At 34.3% G+C, this 17,791-nt stretch overlaps 2 protein-coding genes across 2 annotated transcripts; both read left to right on the top strand.

Annotated features, from left to right (window-relative positions):
• The first annotated feature begins 7,182 nt into the window (after positions 1 to 7,182).
• LOC148072311 (calcium-binding protein 2-like) lies at positions 7,183 to 16,496 on the top strand. Its single transcript, XM_087798519.1, has 6 exons — positions 7,183 to 7,266; positions 8,819 to 9,088; positions 15,755 to 15,785; positions 15,844 to 15,978; positions 16,038 to 16,295; positions 16,358 to 16,496. Exons 1-6 carry the CDS (start codon positions 7,183 to 7,185, stop codon positions 16,381 to 16,383), a joined length of 804 nt encoding a protein of 267 aa, XP_087654645.1. The 3' UTR covers positions 16,384 to 16,496.
• LOC148072312 (uncharacterized) lies at positions 10,290 to 14,467 on the top strand. Its single transcript, XM_087799654.1, has 2 exons — positions 10,290 to 10,376; positions 13,568 to 14,467. Exons 1-2 carry the CDS (start codon positions 10,290 to 10,292, stop codon positions 14,465 to 14,467), a joined length of 987 nt encoding a protein of 328 aa, XP_087655780.1.
• Positions 16,497 to 17,791: the final 1,295 nt, after the last annotated feature.

Here is a 17,791-nt window from a genome sequence, read left to right as displayed (position 1 = left end):
AAGAGTTTACGATAATAAAACAAACATCTCGTATTATCTACGTATTTAAATCTGTATTTAAAGATGAGTATCGTCGTCCTGAGGTGATCACGTGACCAGATGGTTTCGCTCACTGACTTGTTTAATTCTCTAATGAGTTGATTAAATGAGTTCAGGTTATCTTGTTACTCAGACGAGCCTTAACTACCCACAGCTTCGGCGTAAAGAAATAAATAATGAAGCTCAGTCTGAGCCGCATGCGTCAGCTGCATATTTATTTACCAGAGACAGAGATCCGGGCTGCGATCCCATGACCTCGCTGATCTGTAATTAGATCTGATTGCCGTCTGGACGACAAGCTGGAAACTCAACACCCTTCACTTCTAAATTACATCCCAGACGCCGCTCCTGGTGTCAGGGGTCACAAAGGTCACAGACAAGATCTTTCAATGCAACTTTATTTAACTTGTAACTCGTACATCACGACGAGAGATGGTTCTGGAATAAAACTTTCTTCTTTTTTCGGGGTTGGTTCCAGTGATGGATCTGTTCCTGGTCCGGTGATGAATGTACTGCTGCGAGGATCCATAATGGATGAGAGAGAGAGAGAAGGTTTGAAGATGATTAATGCAAAGCTTCATTAGGAACAGGAGACGATACAGAAACTATACAGAAACTATACGTTAAAACTCTTGGGATCATGAGTTCACGATGAAGACTGAAGTCATTATTTAACCAAGAGAACGACGGCTCGGATTAATGGGAGGAAATTAAATGAATAGGGAGGAGAAATTAGAATTATTTGAATCACAAACACATCCTGGTCTCGAAAAGCGCTATATAAATAAATATTACTTACTTACTTACTTACTTACATCTTAAATGCAATGAAAATCATAATATTTTAGTTGGAATTACAAAAGTACTTCCTGGGAAAAGTCATAACACATGAGGGATATTTAAAGTCCAACACATGTGGTTTCAGGTTCTTGAGGAATATTCATTATTTTGTGAAAATACTGCATCTTTAAATGAAACTTTTTTTTTTAATAAAACGATTCTAATTGATAAATGTTGACTTGTAATATAGCAATATTTAAACTGTAAAGATTTCTTTACAGTTTTCTTGAGGTACCTTTAGATCAAATTAAATAATACAATTGTTAGAATTACAGCAGATTTTTTTCAGGAAAAAAAAGTAAAACTTTTTTTTTTAAATACAACATCAAAATCAAAACAGTTGCTATTAGTTATTGAAATAAAGGTTTTGGTGCAGTAAATTAATAGTAAAAAATAAAGCCTAAAATGTAAGTGAATTGATGAAGAAGAAAAAAAACACCATGAAGATAATTATAATTTAGTTATTATTGAACAATGTAATAACAAGGTGGATATTGTAAATAAAAGAAAGGATACAATAGGATAAATGTATAGTAAAATAAAGTAAATGTTATTTGTAAAGATCGTTCTAGACCAGGGTCACAAAGTGCTTTAACAATTAAAAACAATACATAGTTAATATATATATTAAAAGGTCAAGATAACATAGAGAGTGTGTCTTAAGATGTTTTTTGAAGGAGTCAGTAGATCATCAAACACAGATGTTTCTTGAAGGAGTCAGTAGATCATCAAACACAGATGTTTCTTGAAGGAGTCAGTAGATCATCAAACACAGATGTTTCTTGAAGGAGTCAGTAGATCATCAAACACAGATGTTTCTTGAAGGAGTCAGTAGATCATCAAACACACATGTTTCTTGAAGGAGTCAGTAGATCATCAAACACAGATGTTTCTTGAAGGAGTCAGTAGATCATCAAACACAGATGTTTCTTGAAGGAGTCAGTAGATCATCAAACACAGATGTTTCTTGAAGGAGTCAGTAGATCATCAAACACAGAGATGTTTCTTGAAGGAGTCAGTAGATCATCAAACACAGATGTTTCTTGAAGGAGTCAGTAGATCATCAAACACAGATGTTTTTTGAAGGAGTCAGTAGATCATCAAACACAGATGTTTTTTGAAGGAGTCAGTAGATCATCAAACACAGAGATGTTTCTTGAAGGAGTCAGTAGATCATCAAACACAGATGTTTCTTGAAGGAGTCAGTAGATCATCAAACACAGATGTTTCTTGAAGGAGTCAGTAGATCATCAAACACAGATGTTTCTTGAAGGAGTCAGTAGATCATCAAACACAGATGTTTCTTATAGGAGTCAGTAGATCATCAAACACAGATGTTTCTTGAAGGAGTCAGTAGATCATCAAACACAGATGTTTCTTGAAGGAGTCAGTAGATCATCAAACACAGATGTTTCTTGAAGGAGTCAGTAGATCATCAAACACAGATGTTTCTTGAAGGAGTCAGTAGATCATCAAACACAGAGATGTTTCTTGAAGGAGTCAGTAGATCATCAAACACAGATGTTTCTTGAAGGAGTCAGTAGATCATCAAACACAGATGTTTTTTGAAGGAGTCAGTAGATCATCAAACACAGATGTTTTTTGAAGGAGTCAGTAGATCATCAAACACAGAGATCGTTCCAAGGAAGGTCTGACCATGAATAGATCTGAAAGTAAGAACCAGAATTTTAAAATGATCCTGAAAGAAACTGGCAGCCAGTGAAGAGTTTTAAGGATCAGAGAAATGTGAGTTCTTCTACTGGAGCTGCTCAGAATTCTGGCTGCAGAGTTTTGTATGAACTGCAGGCGAGACACATCCTTCTTGTATAAACTGTTACAATAGTATAAACGACACAAACACATGGATTACAGGAAACAGTTTGTGTTCAGTTTTCTTCAGTGTTGAACAAGAGACATGTCTTTATCAAATACAACACCCAGGTCTCTCAGGCTCAGTTTGACAGACTGACTTAAAACACCCAAGTACTGACTCAACCCTGGACCCTTATCATCAGGAGCAATCATCAGAGTTTCATAAAGAAATACTTTCGCAGATAAAGATAAATAGAGGCTTATTCCTCCAAAATAAAGTTGAGGAGAACAGGAAGCAGCCGACGGCGAAGGATATTTATAGAAGCTTTTATGAAAATGAAGCTGCAGATGCGCTGGAGTCTCCTGGAGCTGAAGACACGTTCACACGCTCCCGTCCACAGGCGTGAGCATGTGTTCAGTGGAGCTCACCAGGACCAGATTATTAACGCGGGACGTGGTTCGAGGCCATGTGTTGATGAGATCAACAAAGAAGCTCGTGTTCGCAGCTGCGACGCTTTTTTGGAGAACAGATGCGTTCGAGTCGAGGTCAGTGAGCGACGACAACGTATGACGACTTCATTTGTTCGTCACTCATCATTGAATTGAATGTGTACAAAAACACACGCCTGAGAAATGATTGTGTTTTCGATACGAGTACTTTTCCGTGTGTATTCACTTCACCGTGACCTCGGACGACCTGACGAACATTAGGCTTCACATCTAAGTCTGGGATTCGAGCCGATGGAGTGAAGCTCCTGAAGTTCAAAGACCCCTTTTTAAAAAAAGAAGCATTTACGGGACGTGTTCAATCCCACATTAATCCTGCTCGCTCTGGTACCAGAGGCGCTGAAGGTCAGAGTCAGAACCAAGAGCTTAAAAACCTCCTTCCAGGACCAGATGATGACAGACCGTAGAGAACTACTCGCTAAACTATGTTCTCTTTGCGTCTTGATCAAAAGAACATCTTGTAAATTCTGAGATGATCTTATTTCAAGTTGCTTTAACAAGACGATTGATCGTGTTGGAAGGTAATAGTACTTAGTTTCTAGTAGGAAGTAATGAAGTAGTCAAAGTATGAATTGGAATCCAGTAGGATCTGGAATCCTACTAGTACAGATTGGAATCCTACTACTGAACTGGGATCTTAATATTAGAATTGCAACCTTTACTAGGAGAGATTGGAATTCCTACTACTGTATTTGGATCTGAATATTGGAATTCCGATCTGTACTAGGACAAATGGGAATTCTACCAGGATAATCTCCAATTCTAATAGGAGGAATTCGTATTACATCAAAATTTTATTTTAACCGTAACCCATATCAGTATTAATATCCCAGTTCAGTGGCAGGACTAGTACTAGTTCATATTGGAATTCCAATCTTTACTAGTATGATTCCAGATCTTACTGGATTGTAATCTGTACCATGACATATACATATGTATATATACATATATATATACATGTATATATGTATACTGCATAGATAGATACAATACAGAACAAATGTTTAGACAAACCAAAACCAAAACCAAACTTTTCTTATATAGTAGTTTCTTCAAAGTAGCATCTTCTTCTCTGATGACTACTACGCAGATATTTGTCTTTCCCTTTGATGACCTTCGGTCGCCTGAAACAGTATTTAGTTCACAGGTTGATACAGTAGAAAACCTGACAAACCATCAGCTTAGTAAAGAGAAATGACTCAATCATTAGTTTAAGAAGTTAAGATCAGTGACAAACATTGTAAAAACCTTGAATGTGTGAAGGTGTGTCCAAACTTTTGACCTGTACTGTTTCTATATGTATACACTATACCTATGAATGTATCTTTTGTATACACTATATATGTATGTATCTTTTGTACACTAATATGTATGTATCTATTATACACTATATATGTATGTATCTAGTATACACTATATATGTATGTATCTATTATACACTATATATGTATGTATCTATTATACATTATATATGTATGTATCTATTATACACTATATATGTATGTATCTAGTATACACTATATATGTATGTATCTATTATACACTATATATGTATGTATCTATTATACACTATATATGTATGTATCTATTATACACTATATATGTATGTATCTAGTATACACTATATATGTATGTATCTATTATACATTATATATGTATGTATCTATTATACACTATATATGTATGTATCTAGTATACACTATATATGTATGTATCTATTATACACTATATATGTATGTATCTTTTGTACACTAATATGTATGTATCTATTATACACTATATATGTATGTATCTAGTATACACTATATATGTATGTATCTATTATACACTATATATGTATGTATCTAGTATACACTATATATGTATGTATCTATTATACACTATATATGTATGTATCTATTATACACTATATATGTATGTATCTATTATACACTATATATGTATGTATCTAGTATACACTATATATGTATGTATCTATTATACACTATATATGTATGTATCTATTATACACTATATATGTATGTATCTAGTATACACTATATATGTATGTATCTATTATACATTATATATGTATGTATCTATTATACACTATATATGTATGTATCTAGTATACACTATATATGTATGTATCTATTATACACTATATATGTATGTATCTTTTGTACACTAATATGTATGTATCTATTATACACTATATATGTATGTATCTAGTATACACTATATATGTATGTATCTATTATACACTATATATGTATGTATCTAGTATACACTATATATGTATGTATCTATTATACACTATATATGTATGTATCTATTATACACTATATATGTATGTATCTATTATACACTATATATGTATGTATCTAGTATACACTATATATGTATGTATCTATTATACACTATATATGTATGTATCTATTATACACTATATATGTACGTATCTATTATACACTATATATGTATGTATCTATTATACACTATATATGTATGTATCTAGTATACACTATATATGTATGTATCTATTATACACTATATATGTATGTATCTATTATACACTATATATGTACGTATCTATTATACACTATATATGTATGTATCTATTGTACACTATATATGTATGTATCTATTATACGCTATATATGTACGTATCTATTATACACTATATATGTATGTATCTATTATACACTATATATGTATGTATCTATTATACACTATATATGTATGTATCTATTATACACTATATATGTATGTATCTAGTATACACTATATATGTATGTATCTATTATACACTATATATGTATGTATCTATTATACACTATATATGTATGTATCTATGTATACACTATATATGTACGTATCTATTATACACTATATATGTATGTATCTATTGTACACTATATATGTATGTATCTATTATACGCTATATATGTACGTATCTATTATACACTATATATGTATGTATCTATTATACACTATATATGTACGTATCTATTATACACTATATATGTATGTATCTATTATACACTTTATATGTATGTATCTATTATACACTATATATGTATGTATCTAATGTATACACTATACATATGAATGTATCTATTGTATAAACTATATATGTATGTATCTAATGTATACACTATACATATGTATGTATCTATTGTATACACTATATATGTATGTATCTATTGTATACACTATATATGTATGTATCTATGTATACAGTACTTATATGTATGTATCTATGTAAACAGTATACACACGTATGTATGTATGTACAGTAAACACTATATACATGTATTTATATATGTATTTATATGTACTGTATATATAGATAAATACATATATGTACCGTATACATAGATACATATGCTTTAGTATATGTACTGTATACATAGATATTCATACATATATTGTATATACTGTATAGCTATATACTTATATGTACTGCAAACATAGATATTCAAATATAGTGTATACATCAGCCATAAATAGTGTTTGTGTTAAATATATAAAGAGGTAGTTGCAGGAAACACAGTTGAGAGGTTGAGACGCTGGAGCAGGAAAGGTGGAAAAAGGAGGAGAGAGAGGTTACAGGAAGAAACCACAGTAAACAGCAGGAGGTATAGAGTGTCACCTAAAGGAGTCGAGGAGGAGTTGAGGAACTCAATCCCAGAGACGAGACAACAGGCGACGATAAAAACCTGCTCAGCTGCTCGCGGACCTACATCTGGACCAGAAGCTGCTCGTCTGACATCACTTTCATCTGCTGCACAGAGAAGATCTGAGCCTCGTTTCATCGTTTCATCCTCACTCTGAGGACATCAAACCATCGTGTCTCCTCAGCTGATTATCTGGGTTTTATTTAAAAACACACCTGAGGCGGATCTGAAGCAGAATTCTACTCAAAAAGCATCAGATCAGAGGAAGCGAGGGAGGGGAGGGCGAGAGAGCAGATGAGAGAGAGAGCGAGTGAGCGGGCGAGAGATGTTCATGATCATTCGAGAGTCGGGTTCGACTCCAGGAGGAGCTGCAGTGATGAGTGCGCCCCAGCAGAAGACGGCCAAACAGGTGTGTAGCATCATTGTGTGATAGTGTTGTCGCTCGTCACGGAAACTTGTATTTGCTGCTTTAAAACCAATGGGAAAAAATGTATATATTGAAACTTTATTGTCGTATTTTTGCAGTGAAAGCGTTTCTTATTTGGCTCAGAAGTGTTTAAATTTATTGGAAACTAACACCAAAAAAAATATTCAAAAGTATTTTTTTGTAAGATATCTCGTGATTAGCAAGAAAAACATTGTATTTTTGACATACATATAGTGTATTATTTATTTTGTTGTGAGATTCATTCATTACAGTAAATAATATTCTTGTTATATAAAGGCAACGATCATACAAATCAAAAGAGTTTCATAGGAATTAGAAACTCCAGGTTAAAGATAGTTCTATTTTTTACATATATATAGTTTTAAATATATATATTTTTTATTTTGTTATTAAATTCATTCATTACAGTAAATAATATTCTTGTTATATGAAGGCAAAGATCATACAAATCAAAAGAGTTTCATAGGAATTAGAAACTCCAGGTTAAAGATAGTTCTATTTTTTACATATATATAGTTATAAATATATATATTATTTATTTTGTTATTAAATTCATTCATTACAGTAAATAATATTCTTGTTATATGAAGGCAAAGATCATACAAATCAAAAGAGTTTCATAGGTATTAAAAACTCCAGGTTAAAGATAGTTATATTTTTTACATATATATAGTTATAAAAATATATATTATTTATTTTGTTATTAAATTCATTCATTACAGTAAATAATATGGCAAAGATCATACAAATCAAAAGAGTTTCATAGGAATTAGAAACTCCACGTTATATATAGTTTGGTAAAAATTATAATAAAGGTTTCCTGGATTATTTACACAAAAACTAACAGATGGCGTTAGAGGCGACATAAGTGAACATGTATACGTTTGAGATTTAAGGATATCGATAATATTAACAAACATTCTGTCTATAGAGGAAAGAAACTAGAAATATTGAATCCTGATTTCACGTCCGCGATGCTGCTTGTTTGAGAGAAATACGTGCGAATATGGATGTATTTGTGACAGAATCCGATCTCTGGAAAAACGCTAACCCTGACCTTGAAAATTGAAAGTTAGTTTTGGGTGGAAATCCGTTGGAGTAAGAAGATTGACAGCTTGTTAAATTATGGGGAAGATACAACAGCGAACTAACGGCTCTGTGCTTCAGAAAGAAACATGTAAACTCTGTGTCTCTCTCACTTGTACAAGTAAAACTTGTGACTGTTAACTGATTTATATTCTTTGATTGAGTGAAAATGTTTAGTCAGATGTATTATTTGCTTTTTAAACATATAGTTGGAATTCAATTTGTTTTAAATGTCTCCTAAAAATACCGACAAAAGTCATGCGTACTTTTTTAAATTTTTAAATCCTGGTCAGTTCTTGGGACTTTAAACGTTTTTTAAAGTTCAAGAAAACTTCATATCTTTCAAAAGCCTAGTTCTTCTCGTCCAAATGTATTTTCCGTCTCATGTTCCCCGAGAGCTCGTGTCACTGATCTGCCGTCGCCTCAGGTTCAGGCGGCCATCAAGAGGAAAGTTGAGAAGCAGAAGAAGCGAAGCAACGAGTCGGGAGGCGGCGCCGCAGACATCACTCTGGTCGCCGCTCAGCCTCCTCCTCGCCAGAGGAACCGCCTGAAGGTCCGACGACCCTCGGCCGCCGAAGAACGAGAGCTGGAGGAGAAGCTGGACGAGATGATGGAGGGAACGCACAGGCAGCAGAAGGAGGTGGAGAAAGAGGAGCCTGTGGACCTGCTGCCCATCGTGGACTCTGTGTTTGGACAAGTAAGAACGACTCTTAAATGACACGCTTTACGCAGTGAGAATGATGAACCTGCTGAGTGTGTACTGGAATATTTGAGAGTATTTTATAGAATGAGAGTATTAATGAATGGAAAAAATAAATGAAAAAGGTGGAGAGGAGAAAAAGAAAAGAAAAGAAAAGAGAAGTAGAAGTAGTAGAAGAAATATTAGAATAAGTTGAAGCAGAAGTAGAATAAATAGTAATAGAAGTACTAGTAGAGGTAGTGGTAGAAGTAGAAGTAATAGAAAAAGTAGAATAAAAAGTAGTCGAAGTAGAATTAAAAGTAGTAGAAGTAGTAGAAGTAGTAGAAGTAGTAGAAGAAGTAGAAGTAATAGAATAAGTAGTAGTAGTTAAAGTAAATAAGTAGTAGAAGTAGTAGTAGAAAAAGTAGTAGAAATAGAAGAAGTAGTGGAGTTAGTAGTAAAAGTATAAGTATACGTAGTAGTAGTAGTAGTAGTAGTGGTAGCAGAAGTAGTAGTAGGAGTAGAATAACTAGTAAAATTATAAGTATACATAGTAGTAGTAGAAGTAAGAGTAGAAGAAGTAGTACAATTAGTATTAGTAGTATTAGTAGTAGAAGTAGAAGTAGAATAAGTAGTAGTATAATTAGGAGTTTAAGTATAAGTAGCAATAGAAGTACTAGTATTAGAAGTATAAGTAGTATTAGAGGGTAGAAGTAGTTGGAGTATTAGTAGTAGAAGTAGAATTAGTAGAAGAAGTAGTAGTGGAATTAGTAGTATAAGTATAAGTAGCAGTAAAAGTAGTATTATTATAAGTACAAGTAGTAGTATAAGTAGTATTAGAAGTAGTAGTAAAAGTATAAATAGTAATAGTAGTAGAAGTAGAAGTAAGTAGACAAAAGTGTTTTTAAAGTTTTTATGTGTGAGTACATGAAAGTACCTGAAGGTCAAGTGAATGTAGAAACAGAGGAATAGAAGAAAGAGTAGAAGACATAAAAGAAAGATAGAACACAGTATTTCTGGAACGAGCCTCACAATAACAAATATTTCTTCAATCTTTTGAACGTCACTGACCTCCTGGTCGCTGAGGTCAAAGGTCGCCTCCATACATTTCCTGCCTCCATTTAACCCCAGACCCCCCAGTAAGCTACACTGGAGATGCGGCGCGAGCGCAGATTAGAGCTTCTTTACTTGGGAACATTAATCCGTCACAGATACAGCGATGAACTCGATCCTCTTTGGCTTCAACTGTCGAGACACACGACACCAGTCGCAGCATCTGTCCGCGGGTCGACCTCACGAGGAAAGTGTTGGAATATGAGAAGATTAAAGTGACGACGAATATGAACGTCACACACAAGAAGTTTAGATAATAAACATATTTATCTGCAGAAACAAACAGGAAGAACTTCTTCACAGGAAGAGAGCGTCGATGGACTAGCGTTAGCATTTAGCTTAGATTTTGACCCCTGGACTAAAAAATAAAATACATTTTTGAAACTAAGAAAATCTACATTCTCTGGTTGATTAATACAGTTGACCATAGCACTCATAAAATACTAAGTAACTAGTAACTATAATTACTTTACTTTAAAATTACTTTTTTGTTATTATCGATTTATTATATTATCTTAACCTGCTGCCGTGACAACACAAATCTTAAAAAACATTTCCCCACATTCTTTTCTGGGATGAGTTAAGGAATATATTATCATAATCTGAACATTAAAATGATTAATTATTGATCATTTTTTAAGTTTTATTAGCAATAACTCTTTCATTTTTATTCAGATTTTATGGCAACTGAAGGTGAAACAACTTGAATGAAATATATTTTTTCTTGTGTTATATTTATAAATATATAATATATATTTATCTTGGATTTCTGTGGTTAAATCATTTTAATTTGCTTTAATTTGCTCTTCTTTATAATCATTTATATATATATATATATATATATATATATATATATATATATTCCTGTATATATTACTTTATAACCAGGTGTTTGGTTTGGATCCCATAAGTGTGTAAGAGCCTAAAATAATCAAATAAAAAACGACCTACTCTTTTTTATTATTATTATTTGCACTTTGATTTACTGGTGATTGACCAAATGTCCCGTGCAACACACCCCAGGTAGCTGGGATAAACCCACCTGTGTGTTTGATATTTCATTATGTGCTCAGTAAATGATTATAAAGTAGAACCAAATTAAATGTATTTAACCACAGAAAGCCAAGAAGAAAAGCCTCTAACATTGATATGCTAACATGCTAGCTAACATGTTAATTGATTCCCAGAAGAGAAGAAACTTGATCTTCACAGTGATGTCACTTCCTGTCTACGGATGGACAGACTTAGAAACACACACCAGTTTAGAAACACCTGACACCAGATCAGTGAATTATACATTTAGACTCTTCTTCCTCTTCTTCTTGTTCTTGTTCTTCTTTCTCTTGTTCTTCTTCTTCTTCTTATTGTTCTTTATCATCTTTTTTATTAGTTTTCTTCTTCATAACCTTCTACTTATTTTTCTTCATCATCATAATCTTCTTCTACATCTTCTTCCTTACCTATTTTCTTCCTGTCCTGTTCCTTCTCCTTGTTTTTCATCTTCATCCACTTCTTCTTCATCATATTCTCCTTCATCTTCATCATCATCATCTTCTATATCTTTTTCCTCACCTCTTTTCTTCTCCTTTCTCTTTCTGTTCTGCTCCTTTCCCTTGTTGTTCATATTCATCTACTTCTTCTTCATCATATTCTCCTTCATCTTCATCATCATCTTCTTCTACATCTTTTTCCTCACCTATTTTCTTCTCCTTTTTCTTCCTGTCCTGCTCCTTTCCCTTGTTTTTCATCTTCATCTACTTCTTCATCTTCATCTTCATCTTCTCCTTCATCTTCATCTTCATCTTCATCTTCATCTACTTCTTCATCTTCATCTTCATCTTCATCTTCATCTTCATCTACTTCTTCATCTTCATCTTCATCTTCATCTTCATCTTCATCTTCATCTACTTCTTCATCTTCATCTTCATCTTCATCTTCATCTTCATCTTCATCTTCATCTTCATCTTCATCTTCATCTTCATCTTCATCGTCATCTTCATCTTCATCTTCTTCTATCATAACATTTGTCCTCATCATTATCATTATTATTTTGCCCTGAAAGTAACAAATACTGACTAAAAACACATTAAAAATTAAATGTAATCAAATATCTTTTGGGCCAGAAAAACACATTTGCGTAGCAACTGAATAAATAAATATTATCTGAAATAAATACAATTTCCAAAACAATATTGATCAGAAATAACAATAAATAATAAATAATAATGATTGATATATAATGTGCAGCTGGCAGGAGGTAATACAATAATTCAACAGTATATTATCACGTTATAACATCGCTATATTACGAAACTTCTCTTCAAAGATCCTCCAGCAGAAGTTTCAACTTCCGGTCACTGTGACCCCATCAAGCCTGAGATCAACCCAAAGTTATTCTAAAAATAGCAGCTCGATCATTACAGTCGCAGCATCTGTTGATGGAACTTTGACTGACCCGTCCGAGAGCGACCTCCAGCGGCTCGCACCAGTACTACAGTAACATTCTTCAACATATATTTATTTGGATATTTAACATCCTTTTTCAGGGAAATATCGAAGCCATGTCTATTAAAATGATCTAAAATAATATAGATTTTAATTTTTAATTTGTGTTAACTTGCCTTTTAACTCATATAATGACAAATAAACCTGATATATTCTTTTAAAAATAGCTTAGATTAGTGACTGGAAGATCGTTTCAAGTACTTATGTCAGTAAAAGTCATTGATTTACGTAAATATATATTTTTTTCCTTACATAAATAAATTAAAAGCATTTTAAATGATTTGTTTTCAAGCCAAAATACTGGAGGAGCATCTGTTTGTGTCAAGATTTGGGGAATTTAATTGAAACAAACTCGAGTGTCAACTGATCAAATCCACTGTAAACACATGGAAAACATCATCATTACATCCATGAATGTGTTTTTAAAATCCAATAATCTCGTCTTTTTGCTTGTTGAGTTGTTGTTGAGTTTTGCTCGACTCAAGTGATCTCGGATCGACCTCACATGACCCTCGTCAGCTGATCAAATCTCACATCGGCGTCAATCAAAGCGTCGTCTCACTGACGGCACAACGTTTAAAAAAACACTTTAAATGTGTTTAAAATAAATCGTTGAACAATAACAAAATCCTAAATTAATACTAAGACAGAAGTGAAATATTGTTGATTGTTTTACAACAACACGAGCAGAATTGATTTGTTTATTTCATCTCAGCGTCCAGTGGATGAAATGTTTTTCAGGGGGAGGAGATTAACAGAACTGACCGGCACAGACCGACTCATTTGACAGGATTGAAGAGTGTTGAGGTCAGAGGTCGTTCATGCACTTACGACTGCTGTATATTCGGACTCGTGGAGAGACGCTCTGTGTGAGAGGAGGAACTAGAGGAGGAACTAGAGGAGGAACTAGAGGAGGAACTAGAGGAGAAACAAGAGAAGACACTAGAGGAGGAACTAGAGGAGACACTAGAGGAGAAACAAGAGGAGAAACTAGAGGAGACACTAGAGGAGGAACTAGAGGAGACACTAGAGGAGAAACAAGAGGAGACACTAGAGGAGGAACTAGAGGAGGAACTAAAGGAGACACTAGAGGAGGAACTAGAGGAGGAACTAGAGGAGGAACTAGAGGAGGAACTAGAGGAGACACTCGAGGAGGAACTAGAGGAGGAACTAAAGGAGACACTAGAGGAGGAACTAGAGGAGGAACTAGAGGAGGAACTAGAGGAGGAACTAAAGGAGACACTAGAGGAGGAACTAGAGGAGGAACTAGAGGAGAAACAAGAGAAGACACTAGAGGAGGAACTAGAGGAGACACTAGAGGAGAAACAAGAGGAGAAACTAGAGGAGACACTAGAGGAGGAACTAGAGGAGACACTAGAGGAGAAACAAGAGGAGACACTAGAGGAGGAACTAGAGGAGGAACTAAAGGAGACACTAGAGGAGGAACTAGAGGAGGAACTAGAGGAGGAACTAGAGGAGGAACTAGAGGAGACACTCGAGGAGGAACTAGAGGAGGAACTAAAGGAGACACTAGAGGAGGAACTAGAGGAGGAACTAGAGGAGGAACTAGAGGAGGAACTAAAGGAGACACTAGAGGAGGAACTAGAGGAGGAACTAGAGGAGGAACTAAAGGAGACACTAGAGGAGGAACTAGAGGAGGAACTAAAGGAGACACTAGAGGAGGAACTAGAGGAGGAACAAGAGGAGGAACAAGAGGAGAATCTAACGGACAAACTAGAGGAGAGACTAGAGGAGAAAGTAGCGAAAAAACTACATTGAATCCGTTAAAAAGGACCAAATGAAGAAGGTAGGAGCTTTAAATGATCTCAACTTTTAATATTTTACACATTTTAATCTTTATTGAAGAGAAACGAGTGTTTTAGAAATTGTTTGTTATTTGTTTGTTAATTGTGGTTTTATTTGTATTTAAAGCATCAAAACAGTAACAATTATTATGGAACTATCATGAACTATGATGAAACTATGATGAAACTATCATTAAAAACTATCATGAAACTATCATGAAACTATCATGGAACTATCATGAAACTATCATGACTCTATCATTAAATTATCATGAAACTATCAAAAAACTATTATGAAACCATCATGAACTATTATGAAACTATCATAAACTATTATGAAACTATCATTAACTATCATGTAACTATTACGGAACTGTCATAGAACTTGCATTAAATTATCATGAAACTATTATGAAACTATCATGATACTATTATGAAGCTATGATGAAACTATTATGAACATATTATTTAACTATCATGAAGCTATCATTAAAAACTATCGTGAAACTATCATTAAACTAACATAAAAACTATTATGAAACTATCATTAACTATCATTGAACTATGATTAAGAACTATCATTAAAATATAATTAAAAACTATGGTGAAACTATGATGAAACTATCATGAAGCTATCATGAAACTATCATGAAGCTATCATGGAACTATTATAAAAAAATACTATGATGAAACTATGATGAAACTGTCATGAAGCTATCATGAAACTATCATGAAGCTATCATGGAACTATTATAAAAAAAAACTATGATGAAACTATGATGAAACTATGATGAAACTATGATGAAACTGTCATGAAGCTATCATGAAACTATCATGAAGCTATCATGGAACTATTATAAAAAAAAACTATGATGAAACTATGATGAAACTATGATGAAACTATCATGAATCTATCATGGAACTATTATTCAAAACTATTATAAAACTATGATGAAACTATCATTAAAAACTATCATGAAGTTATCATGGAACTATTATTAAAAACTATGATGAAACTATGATGAAACTATCATTAAAAACTATCATGAAACTATCATGAAACTATCATGACACTATCATGAAATCACTGCCTCCCAAACATGTCAGTCCAGTCTCTGGAAAGTTATCGACCAACATCGTCAGTGAAGCGCGACGGGACCAGAACAACATCATTGAGCAGAAACTATCAATAAACTATCAATACAGATGTTATGTTGGAATAAAAATCAAACATAGCTTATTTGACCTTGTGTCTCCACAGGACCGAGAGCTGCGACCTGAAGAACTGGACGGTGAGTCGCAGGTTCGATGTTCCTTTTGATAGTTATTCACCAAGCCTCGTGTGTCCAGAGCTGAGGGAAGCGTTCCTGGAGTTCGACAAGAACAAGAAAGGCTACATCAGCCACAAGGATCTGGGCGACTGCATGAGGACCATGGGTTACATGCCCACGGAGATGGAGCTCATCGAGCTGAGTCAGCAGATCTGTGAGTCGCACCCGTGAGTCGCTGAGAGGATGAGAGGATCTGAGTCTGCGTGCCGTCAGGTGGAGGGAAGGTGGACTTCGAGGACTTCGTGGAGCTGATGGGACCCAAGATGCTGGCGGAGACGGCGGACATGATCGGCGTGAAGGAGCTTCGCGACGCTTTCAAGGAGTTCGACTCCAACGGCGACGGTCGCATCAGCCTGAGCGAGCTTCGTGAGGCCATGAAGAAGCTGATGGGAGAACAGGTGACCAACAGGGAGATCAACGAGATCCTGCAGGACGTGGACCTCAACGGAGACGGGCTGGTGGACTTCGAGGGTGAGACCGCGTGGACCCCCGAGTCGTGGGGTGAGCTGATGACCTTCTGGTTCTCGTTTCAGAGTTTGTGAGGATGATGTCTCGCTGAAGAAGGTCTCGCTGAAGAAGGTCTCGCTGAAGAAGGTCTCGCTGAAGAAGTTCTGGTGGAAGAAGGTCTCGCTGAAGAACATCTCGCTGAAGAAGGTTTCGCTGAAGAAGGTCTCGCTGAAGAACATCTCGCTGAAGAAGGTTTCTCTGAAGAAGGTCACTATGAAGAAGGTCTCGCTGAAGAAGGTCTCGCTTGAAGAAGGTCTCGCTGAAGAAGGTCTCGCTGAAGAAGGTCTCGCTTGAAGAAGGTCTCGATGAAGAAGGTCTCGCTGGAGAAGGTCTCTCTGAAGAACATGTTCTAGATGCACTTTTAAGATTGTATTTATTTTGACTTGACGATCAAACTTGATTTAATGTAGCATAATTATCATATCTTTGTAAAGTATTATTTTTATATAGTGTTTATTCTTCCAGTGTTGAATGAGGTTTTTTTTTTTAAATAATAAAAACAATACAAGAAACACAAGTTGTGTTTTTTTCATTCAAAGTGACTTCTTTTTTTTTATTAAATATAATAGAAGAAATATTTATATATCGCAATGTTTTCTGTCACCGTATCAATATTTAATGATTATTTATTTTATTTAATTAATTTTTTTTTTTTTTAATTGTGTTGCTTTTAAACCATATTGTATTCATATCATAGTTATTCTGTTGTGTATATTTAAATTAAATGTGTATCAAATAAAATAATTCGATTTTTTTATTATTATTATTCACAATTAACGTTCAAATATTCACAGCGTTTTATTCCCATTTGTGTTGCAATTAAACTTCCGGCCTCTAGATGGCAGCAGTCCTCCACAGCTTAAGAAACAATTAAATCCTGTCAGATAGCGGACTGAGGACAAGAGGATACAGTGACTCCAGCAGCTTTTAAAGCTGATGTTACGACATATTTTGGTTTTGATTCATTATGTTATTTGTTTAAAATCAAAGTAGATGAATGTAGATTATCGATCAACAATTATACCGAGACTAACATAACAGTTAAACTGAAAACAATTTGCCATTTGTATTTTGTTTTGAAGTTTGTACATTTTATTCATTCATGTTCTATCGCTTTATCCCTTATCGGGGTCGCGGTGGGACTGGAGTCTATCCCAGTTTCATTGGGCGAGAGGCAAGGGGACACCCTGGACAGGACACCAGTCTGTCACAGGACACACAAAGACAGACAACCATTCAAACACACTCATAACTACGGACAATTTCCTCAAGTTCTCAATCATACAGTTACCTCACAGCAAGAAGTTTCAAGTTTGTAAATTTGATTTAAGAAATTGCAAATTTGTTTCAAAGTTTGTACATTTGATTTAGGAAATTGTAAATTTATTTCAAAGTTTGTACATTTGATTTAGGAAATTGTAAATTTATTTCAAAGTTTTTACATTTGATTTAGGAAATTG

This window comes from Callionymus lyra, chromosome 9 (genome assembly GCF_982586985.1).
Source record: "Callionymus lyra chromosome 9, fCalLyr1.hap1.1, whole genome shotgun sequence".
Lineage (NCBI taxonomy): Eukaryota > Metazoa > Chordata > Actinopteri > Syngnathiformes > Callionymidae > Callionymus > Callionymus lyra.
The sequence above is the reverse complement of the archived record's forward strand: the minus strand, read 5'-3'. Positions and strand labels throughout refer to the sequence as shown.